At 30.3% G+C, this 11649-nt stretch overlaps 1 protein-coding gene across 1 annotated transcript; it reads right to left on the reverse strand.

Annotated features, from left to right (window-relative positions):
- Positions 1-539: 539 nt before the first annotated feature.
- On the reverse strand, positions 540-11583 carry LOC139527526 (protein SET-like). The gene is made up of 8 exons (XM_071323035.1): positions 11195-11583; positions 9409-9480; positions 8265-8382; positions 7670-7836; positions 5359-5435; positions 4564-4646; positions 3802-3867; positions 540-2585 (listed from the first exon to the last, which is right to left on the reverse strand). The coding sequence occupies exons 1-8, from the start codon at positions 11471-11473 to the stop codon at positions 2287-2289; spliced, it is 1161 nt and encodes a 386-aa protein (XP_071179136.1). The 5' UTR covers positions 11474-11583; the 3' UTR covers positions 540-2286.
- Positions 11584-11649: the final 66 nt, after the last annotated feature.

Raw genomic sequence — 11649 nt, forward strand, 5'->3', positions numbered from 1 at the left:
TCAATGAAACTATGATAGGAAATGCAAGTTCTTAAATATGGTATCACCTGGTAGATATCAGCTTTATATGAAAGCACTGCTGGAATGTTGCTACATAGAAATTGAAAGTTTACAATTGGGAAGCTGAAATCTTTTGTCATAAAGATTGGTTTCAAAGACCCTCATTGTCAATTTATAGATGCAAGTCAAGATATGAGGTTGACTTTACTGTCACATTAACTGTATCTGTTGTATCTTTTATTATAGATTATTACATAAACAGTGATGTTAAAGAGTGAATCGTATCTTGTTCTTTAAATTGTAATTGCTCAAGCATGAACTTCTGTCATATAACAAAAGAAGCTCAGCATCATTAAACTTTCAAAATTTACATAAGTGGTGAAGTATTATTGACATACGACCATAAATTTCTAAAAATCAGACAGGAATGTAAAAAAATGTTTGGCAGAATTTTTCTAAATAGTAACAACATATGAATGACATCTAGGTCAAACTTTAACATATGTATCATACATCACTACGGACAGGAAAAGGTTAAATCACACAAGATATTAGCTGAATATATTCATCATACAATTAATACTGAATATCATAGGATCTTATTTAGCGCTACATTACACAATGGCTCACATTTATTGAAAAAGTTAAATTTTGATATTAATGCAACAATATTTGATGACTTATTTCACCAGATAAATAACACCCATATCATGCATTTAAAACAATATGTGACATGCACGGCTAAAAACTTGCAACCATTGTTTTATTCCTCTCTTTGAAATCAATCTCAATAACAACTAAAAATATATGTTTTCTCTAATTTTATAATTACAATTATAATTACATTGCTGCCATTTTAAAACCAGAAATTAATCTTCAAATTGGATAATTACGACAAAAATTAGTAAATGTTTATTTAGGAACCCTGTTCTCAGGAAAATGACCAAGGAAAGTTTCCCTCATGGCTTTACATATATGTATCGCTTGATAACAGAAATCTTCTATACAAGTTATACAAGTTTTAAAAAAATCCACCCACAGGCTGTTTCTATAACTGTATGATGCTGATGAAAGAATCTATTATATATTTCCATAGACTAAATTGACATGTGTAAATATCCTAATTGAAAGTCTGGCAACTTCTAAATGCCTATAACTGTTGCTTTGTCAGGCAACACGTTATCATTCAAAACTCTTTGTTTTTCAGACTTCTAATCAGGAAAATTCAAAAAACAATCTTTGTACATTAAAAATTTATATTTGAAAAACTATAAGAAATGATACTCAAATATTATATTTTCTGAGCGTACACTTCAAATTAATGTATGACATATAAACCACTATTTCTTAAAAATTGATGAATTGACATGGCTTCTATAAATATGACATCAATAACAAAACTCACAAAATTGTGAATTTTGGTAAAAATTGGTGAAAAAAATAAAATGAAAATCATTGATGCAATGCTGATTAAATGAGCTAAAAATCCTGAACTGTCATTCATTTCACGATTCTAAAAAATAAAGACAGTGTGACCTTGAATGACACATGTGCCAAAAAATATAGTATGACTTATGTGCAAGGGTTGAAAATAGCAATAAACTGGCTCATGTTTCAAGTGGTTTATTTTCTACCAAATTGATATTAGAACTTTGTGTTTATATAAAAATTAAAGCAACACAGGTTAGCAGAAAAAATGTTGTCCAGTCATTTTTATATATCAAATAGAAAATTCCTTGAGATAAATATTTACTTTTTTTAAGATAGCAACAAATTTGAATCATTGTACTCAAATGCCCAATAATTACAATTTTGGATTTCATTTATCATTACTTCTAATGGGATATTAGAAAAAATCTATTGCTAATACCCCACCTTGGTTCCAATGTACTGAATATTACTGAATATTTTTTTTCAATACCCAATCCCATGTATGGAGGAATTTTCCATATAAGATGAGTTTTACAACAATTTTAATTTTGTATTACCAAAACACACTTAAAAAATCTCTGCAAATAGGCAGAAAACACATTTGTTGTATGTAATGGGTTTCTTTTATGACACAAGTGTATGTACATAAAAATGAACAAATCAGAGAATAGATGTTATATCCGATGAGTTATATCATTAGAACTCACACTTGCATTAACCTATATTTATCTTTTTTAACAATCTACACAAATATTTAGTAGTAGATGAAACCCTTCCATGAGAAATCTTATGTAAGTTATGAATGAAATGAAACAAATAATAAAGTACAAAACAACAAACAATAATAACAATCATCTATTCTGTTTTTGTTTCACTTTCATTTTGAGTCTTTTCCTCTGTGTTTTTATTTGATTCCTCTAACGATGAGTCTTTTTTATTAGATTGTTCATCTGTTACATTTTCTGATGGTTTGCTGTCTGTAGGTTTTTCTGATTGATTAGGTTTGATTTCAATGAGTCCATTACTGTCTCCTTCACCACCTGAGTTATCTAATATATCTTCATCTATTTCTTCTGAATCATCTAAATTAACTTCCTCTACATCATCATCTGCTATTTCTTCTTCAATGTCATCTAACACTTCCACATCATCATCTGTTAAAGGAAACAATATAATTGTTATAGTAAAATTTCTGAATTATCTCCCCTAGTAAAAATGATTTTAAATCAACATATTTCATTCTTTGATCCTCTAGGTAGGTACAGAGTCTTCTTTTATTCAATTACGACAGGTGCCACATATGGATCAGGATCTGCTTACCCTTCCGAAGCACCTGAAATCACCACCAGTTTTAGGTAGGGGTTCATGAGGCTGTTGTACCCCTATTTGTGACATTTTTACCTATTGTGTCTGTTTGTTTTGTTCATGCATCGTTGTCAATATAATGGAATTTTACACAACTGTCATACAAGTGAGAAGTTTAGCACTATAAAACCAGGTTCAATCCACTATTTTCTACATAAGAAAATGCCTGTACCAAGTATTCCTCAGAGTTATTTTTTTTGTAATTTTATTTTTTACTAATCCAGAACAAATTTTTTAAAGATTTTTTGTAAGTTGTAACTACTGCCAATGCCAGATATAACATTAATTAGTCTTCCTTCAGAGACTACCTTTGCAACTAAGACAAAACCATGTTGTTGGTAAAAAGAAAAATTTCATTTCCCCCCTGACAAAAACCCAGGATAAATTCAACTTATGTCAAGTCTTGTTGCTTTCCCAATATTTATATTGTAACAAGCATTCTGCAAGTATTGCATGGTAATAAAAATACCTGTTACAAATTATTTTAACTGGAACAAAATTAATCATTAATTTGTTATATTTCCTATTCAAATATATAAGTCCCAATATAATTTGAGGTTTAAACTAAAATGTATGAAAACTTTCTGTTGCGAATAAACTTTCACTAAAAGAGTTGTTTTATTCTTATATTTCAGGAACTATAACTCTGCAAAAAAATCATCTGAACAGAGCAGAATAAGAACTTGATCTTAAACTTGTCATGGTCAAACTATATACAAATAACACATCAATATCTTTCAGTTAACAAAAATAGTGAAAAAACTGATTGTATGTGTGAATTTTCTAAGCCAATAACTCTCCAAAACAAATTGTTCAAAGAAAACAGAATTCAAAATTGATATGTGACTTGTCATGGTTAAACTACATAACATACAAGTATCTCAGGTAAATATCTTTAAGCATAAAAAACAAATATCTGAAAACTGATTATTTGCGTGATTAAATCCATGTTGTAGGATACAGGCAGAGGACGAGGGGAAACCATAAATTAAAAGAAAGCCTTACCATCAATAGATTCATTCACTTCATCATCATCATCGTCATCATCTAGCACCTCATAAACTTCATCTTCTAGAAAGAAAAATAATTATTTGTCATGTTAAAAAGCAGACTTTTTTTCCTTATTTGTCATTAGATGAAAACTACTTCATATCAAAGGTACATGTAAGTTTTGCACATGTAAAGGCTGCTTCTTAGCATGAATATTGTAAAGATTCTTAATTAAGTGTTGCATACTGTAAAATTTTTTAAAGCTGTTTATAGCTGAAGAAAAACTATGGAAAATATACATGTGTGGTATGTGAGACTGACCCTTGTAGCAGTTTCTTTAAAATATTTCTTTTCACATGCAGTTGTTGTTATTGTTCTAATTCAAGCAATGTTGGCAATATGCATTTTTTCTATTTTGAACATTGCATAATATTGATTTGAAGGATCAAGAGTTAAAAGAAAACTAGCTGCCTCATAATCATATATCCAATATATACTTTAATGCAACAAAGTGCACACTGAAATTTATAAGCGATTGTTAAAAACAATGTAATTTTTCAAGGAAATGGTATAATTATCAAACTACTATGGATTCATTATAAATACCAATTTTCATGGGTTTAGTGGGGACAGGTGATCCATGAATCTAAATTTTCTATAGGCTATGTATGCAGAGATTTGCAAAACCATGAAATCAAATATCCAGTAAAATAATGGTCCTTGTCCAAAACTAAAAGAATTATTAACAAATGAAGGCCTTATAAGGTTATACTGTACCTTGGTCCCCATCTTCATCCTCATCATCATCATCTTCATCTAATACAACCACTGAGTCATCCATGTCATCGTCGTCATCATCACTACAGAAAAAATAATCTTCAATTTCTAACAGGAACTATGAGAACCATTTATAATTCAATATTGAACAATATATTAGTAACTTGCTATGCTGACTGAAGTGCAGAATCAACAATATGTTTTAAGGTCAAGGATTACATACTGTAAAGCCACATATGTTCGTGTACACTTAATGTCCTTATTTCATGTTTAGCCTTTCTAGCCACTTCACAGCAACCTAATTTTTCTAAATTTCAAATTTGCTTAATTACATTAATTAGTAAAAATCCAAATTCTATTCCTGTTCTTTTTATACATTGTACTCCCAAATGTCACAAAATTTAATTGGTTGAAAGTTTTCTTTTCTTCTTTGGCAATGATGTAATGTTTAGAAAAGAAAAATGTGTCTATTTGGTGTTTTTCGAGCTATCCTTGTCTTTTTGCAGTTCTTATAAAATGTGCAAATATCAGGCTTTATTAATGATCTAAAAATCTCAACTGTTTATTGTTCAAAAATTTTAATTTTGAATCTCTATCTTGAATAGAGAAATGACATATATTTCCATGTACTGGTAGAATCCGAGCATGCTAAGGCCGCTACAAGGTAGCAATCACACCAGCAAAATGGAAAGGGATTAATATAAGTTGCAATAAATTTTTTCCCAATCCACTATAAATAAATATGTTTAAACTTAACTAATCCATGCAAATTCCTCAACAGTAAAATATACAAACCTGATTCCATTTTCTACTTCAATGTCCGATGCTAAATAGTATTGTAATGGATTAGGCCACATGTCATCTTTTACCACCTAAAATATATCATTAATTAAGTCTCAGGCAATGAAGTTCATTGACATGCAAGAACAAGTGCATTTTTTGTTTTAAGATTTGGAGACTGCAAAAGAAACACAACATTCATAAAGTACTTTTCATACTTTTCAAGGAAAAGCCATAAAACCAATGACAATCTTAACTAAAACCAATGACAATCTTAACTAAAACCAATGACAATCTTAACTAAAACCAATGACAATCTTAACTAAAACCAATGACAATCTTAACTAAAACAAATTACTATCTTAACTAAAACCAATGACAATCTTAACTAAAACCAATGACAATCTTAACTAAAACCAATGACAATCTTAACTAAAACCAATTACTATCTTAACTAAAACAAATTACTATCTTAAGAGTCTTTAAAAACATTTGTTTGATATTCCCAATCAATAAATTTGTTTATAAGGCCAGGGTTTTTTAATTTGTTGGTTTACGGATTTTCCCCATGAAAAAGTCGGGTCAGTCGTTCACAAAAAAAAAAGAGAAAAAAATATCTTTCAAGACAGAAAAATATGCAAAATAAATACATATTTCACCTTTCTAACAATATGTTTGTTATGCTATTTTGTCATCATTTCTTAGATATTAGTTCGATGAAAGGAGTAGGTCCGGTAAGGACTCATTTTGGCCTCAAATTTCAGTTTCATCTGAAGAAAGATTTTGACCACTTTTTAAACACTTAAGTGTCTATTTCACTTGATTTAATTAGTTTATGTGAAAGATTTTAACTGATTAAGTCATTAAAAACGATCCGATTGAAGCTCAAATATGAAAAATCTCTCAAATATGCCAAAAAACGTCACTTTTCAGATTGTTTTTGTCAAAAATGAAAGTGGCCGCATCCGTGTTCATCCACAACCTTTATATATGTTATGTATTATCATAAAATACAACTTACATTGCAATATTAAGGATGAACACGAATGCGGCCACTTTCGTTTTACACGGAAACTGTCTAAAATTGAACTAAAATGATAGAATTTTGAAGATTTCAGTAATTTAGCATGACTTAATGGTGTTACAACCCGATATATGTGCATTGTATTGTCAAAAACAGCCCATATTTATGTAGCAGAAGCATTCAACTGTCCAATAAATAACTAAAAGTTTACACTTTAACAATTTTGTAAAACTGTTATATTTTTGGGCCAAAAAGGGGCCTTACCAGACCTACTCCTTTTATTGCTCAGCTGTCATAAACATCGCATGACATTCTAATAATTTCCCGTAAAAAAAGGGGGGGGGGGGTGTACGTGCACAGACAAAGACGAAATTAAATCATCATTTCACAAACAAGAAAAACAGATTCGCATAGCTCTTAATCAATTCCAGTAAAAAATTGGTGAATGATGATCTTCAAGCACGAAAACTGATAAAGAAAAAAAATGTAAAAACAGTGTACGAAAATAAGTTTCAACACACGTGTCAAAAACGTAATAGACTCGTCCACTTGTAAAAACCAGAATATCAAGGTTATCTGTTGTCATGCCTTCCCATTTTTTATCCAAATGGACGATATTTTTTTATTATCTATGAAACAAGAAAATTCCAAATGATTATTTAATATTCAGTACTTAAACTTGATGTCTTCAACCTGTCCACATTTGGACAAGGCTATTTCTATCAGATGATGCATCTTATGGACTGATGACAAATACGGGAAACAAACTTATTGTGTAATTGGTTGTAAACACAGGTTTCGTTTCGCAAAATTATTTGCCCAAACAACATTTCAAGGTCAGTTATAATTGATTTGTCTATTTTTAGAAACGTAAACTGGAATTTATTTTTTCACTACAGAAAGTGTTTTCAATTTTGTTAGTGATTAACGCATTTCATTTCATAAATTCATAAAAAAAAGAATATTTAATTATTTTTCAGGGATAATGCATTTGTTAGGGTCAGCAGGAATAAAAAAGCATGAAAAGTCAATTTTATTTTTATTCTGGAAATCGGCAAAATCGGGTCGGCGGATCCGTAAACCAACAAATTAAAAAATCCTGGCCTAATGTTTACATTTGTAGCCTCTATATAGAGCAAGACAAAATTAACTGAAATTATACTGTAAACAAAACTATTCTGAAAGCTTTGTTCTTATACATTATTTATGTAGACTGTTAAAATCATACGGAAATACAACTTTAATTTTCTTTTGGCCTTAATAAAACATTGCAACAATTTTAAGAATTAACAGTGTACTTACTTCTGCTATGTCATCAGCTGAGGGATCAGTATTATCTTCAAACCACTGGAAAAAGCTTCGACTCTGACCTCGTTTTCTTTTCCGATTGTTTCCATTTTGTTTTATTTTTGCAGATATGTCCATTCCATTTTTCCATTCTATTTTACTGGATTTTGAGGTTGGATCTCCTATTCAATAATAAGTTTAAACGATTAAGCTCACACACCCCAAAAAAAGTTTTTTAACAGACTCCTCATAATGACATTATTAACATTATGTTATTGTGTATCCTATATATAAGATGCTACATTGTATTAATTTTTCTTTTAGTTTTGACATTGTATTTTTCATTTTGTTTTACCCTGACAATAAATTGCTGTTGTGTGTTACATACATGTATATTGTGTTCAGCACTGGGTGCCATGATTGGCTAAATAAAATATAGATGGATTGGTATTTGGCTGTTGAAGGTTCAGCAGCAAATATTGCATGAGTATTCATTGTGAGGACAACATAAACAAGTTATTTTAAAATCAACTGATTGGTATTGGTGATTTCTTAATCTAGAAAGGAGCATAAGAAAGGCTAATAAATAACACTTTAATAAGATACAAACCTGTAAAAGATAAGTGAAATTCCTTCACAAGTACTGTATTGCTGAAGTATGGATTTGAAGCAAACACAAAGCTGATTTTATATCCTGATTTAATATCCTCAAATTCTTCTACTTCAAGCTGAAATTAAAAAAAAAATCTTAAATTATTTGTAACAAGCATTCTGTGAATATTGATGGCAATACAGTCCCCTACCAGTTAAAAATTCATTGAATTGGAACTAAATTCTAACTTGATCTATAACTTGTCATAGTGTATACTTTACAACAAATATCAAGTCAATATTTTCAAGCATAACAGAAAAAAGCGTTGAAAACTGATTATTTGAGTGAAGGATTTTGTAAGTCCAAGAACCATAACTCTCCACAAAATCATAAGACCGGAACAAAATTCAAACTTGATCTGTAACTTGTTGTCATGATAAAACTATATACCAATTTTAAAATCAAGATCTTCACGCATCAAAATAAAAGTGTGGAAAACTGATTTGCTGGACCGACGGATCGACAGACAGACGGACAAACTTAAAGTCCCCTTCAACATAAAATAAAGGTATAAAACAAAATCAAAGAATAACAAACTACATTACTTGTATAACACATAAAATTCAGAAAAAGACAATCTCAAGGACAGTAACATTACTTATTAATTCAGTCACTAGACTATGATATAGCTGGGCCTGAAAATCATCAACAAACTGATATGTACAGACAGTAATGTAGCTTTATAGAAAATATTGTTGTTTATTGTAATAAGTTCCTATCAATATAACTTAAACAGGAGAGACTGTACATTCAAACTCATAAGTTAAATAAACTGAAGCCTTCAAAAAAAATATTGAAGACCAAAATACAAACCACAGTATACTAACAACAACATAGAAAACAAAAGACAAAGCAACACAAACACCACTAAAAAAGGAGGAATCTCAGCAGGTGCTGCAGAAGGGTATTAGATTCTGTTCCACATGTGACATGATAGGAAATGATATCAGACAACTAGAAACTAACTAGTTTCAAGACTATAGACAGGTGCATTGATAAATGTGGTATGATTAAACTACTTCTTAGATGCTTTTTACTCCCTTATTTTTCACCAATGCATGAAATTTTCAAATTTCAAATTATCTTCTTAAATAAAACTTACTTTACTTAAATAATGCAGGCAATCTTCTTCTACATCTTCTAGAACAGCAGAAATCTGTGGATGATTTACAAACTGAAATACTGTTAAGGAATACATTACTGGGTTGCTTACTTTAGAATAACATGTAAAGAATGTTGTTCAATGTACAACGTATAACAAATACATTGTATAATTTGGTATAAACAATGAAACTTGAACTCCATGTGTACAATATGATGACCAAATTACATGTGTCATGTGACACACTCACAAGTTTAAGCCATACATGTTACGTAGCATGCTTTTTGTTCTTTTTTGGAAGAAATAGATCTATACATATATGTCATACTAGACATGCTTATGAAATATTTTATATGCTTATTTAAAAGTTGACTTTTTTTGGACGTTTAGGGTTGTCAAAGTATATTCAACTGGGTTTTACTGGACAGGAAAACAGTACAGTGTTTTCTTTGGCTGGGCAATACTCCAAGAAACAGGTAATACTGGGCAATATAATTTCTTAAGCTTATTTCAACACAAAATAGTAAAGACTTGTTGTAGTTTCATAGTATTATAGCTAAATATATACATTTTATACAGATAACCATTGAGAGTAAATTTCAAATTCATTTCGTTAATTTCTCAACTTAAATTCTGTGTAGTCAAAATACAAGATTTGCATATTTTAGGATTCCTTGTTCTCACTGAAGACTTCACAAGTTGAAGTAAACGCTATGAGTAACTACATTGTACATGTATATTGAAAGACATGCATAATGGGAAAGAATTGATGAAAAAATTATTTGAAAAGACTCTTTGAAAACCTTCACTTTAATTTTGTAAAATTAGTGCAATAAAGGTATTAGTTGCACTTACATGACTTATGTTACTTGCAAACATGACAAGGCAGGTGGTTGATGTGAATTTCCTATAAAGCATTCAGGAACACACAAAAGAAATTTACTGACTTTGAAATAACTAAATTTATGCAACTCAATGTGATGCAAAAAATCAACAAGTAAAGTAGACTGATGGGGGTTACAATTTTGGCATATACATTTTTGCCCGAGGGAAAATCTGAAAGGGATAAACTTTCATTAATTGTGAACTTGGGTAAATAATTCTTTTAACTACATGTATCTAGGGTTTGTTCCAAGCCTGATTTCCTAGTGTGAAGTTGTATAAACAGCATATTAAAGCCTTGAATGGTAGGAGCACCTCTGTTCAAACTTTTCCAAGAAAGATAACTCAAATTTATCCTTTTCTCTATACTGTATGAAAGGGTGACATACATTGTATATCTTACAATGTACATGTCTTTTTAATATAGGGCCAAGACTTCCTGAATTTGAGAACTCAAACAACGGCTTGGGTAATATAAACATTGTATGGGTTCATCATTCATTTTTTTTATTTCAATTTTTGCCATTTGAATAGGGATGCATTTTGAAAAGTTGCCAGGTATGTTTCAGTTTTGAATTTTCTTCAGAGTTCAGTATTTTTATGATTTTACTTTTGACCCAAAATCGTTCCCAAATTATGAGAATTAGTATTGCCACAAATGAACTGTTACCAATTGCGATAGGACAAGGAAAATGATGAAAACTGAAGCAAGTTAACTCGTACCACCGAAAACTCGTACCACTTTCACTCGTACCAAAAAAGTTAACTCGTACCAATGTAAACTAGTACAACTGGGAAGTCGTACCTTTAAAAATATATTAATTAATGAAAACAACAACCTATAGCTAGTACCCAAATATTTATTATATATCAAAGTTCTAGTTTCAGTTTTGAAAAAGGATACTGCTGTAACCCAAAAATTTGGTATATTCTTTATCAGCTCATTCCTTTGCTCATAATGTGGTTTCCTTAGCTTATTGTATTTCTGTTCTACTTGGAGAATTTCTTCGCTAGCCTTTTCATTCAGTGCATCAATTTTATTCTGACAACCATCGATATCTTCCAGTGCTTTTTGTCTATAAAAATCAAGGCTTTGTTCTACGTCATTGGCATCGTCTGACATGGTTTCAGAGAGTTTTTGTACTTTGGCAAGTGGTTGGGCAGTCTCTTCAGAATTAGCCATAATGTGTTTTTTCAACCTTTCTTACTTTGTTTATGTATACACTAGATTTTGAATATGTTTCTATTTTGCGCGAATGCGAGTGGAATACACAAATCTGCAATTTTGTAAGAATCATAACGATTGGATAATATTGTAAACCGGATGGTGTTTTCCCAAATATTGACTAATCAACTTTA

The sequence above is a fragment of the Mytilus edulis genome, chromosome 1, assembly GCF_963676685.1.
Source record: "Mytilus edulis chromosome 1, xbMytEdul2.2, whole genome shotgun sequence".
NCBI lineage: Eukaryota > Metazoa > Mollusca > Bivalvia > Mytilida > Mytilidae > Mytilus > Mytilus edulis.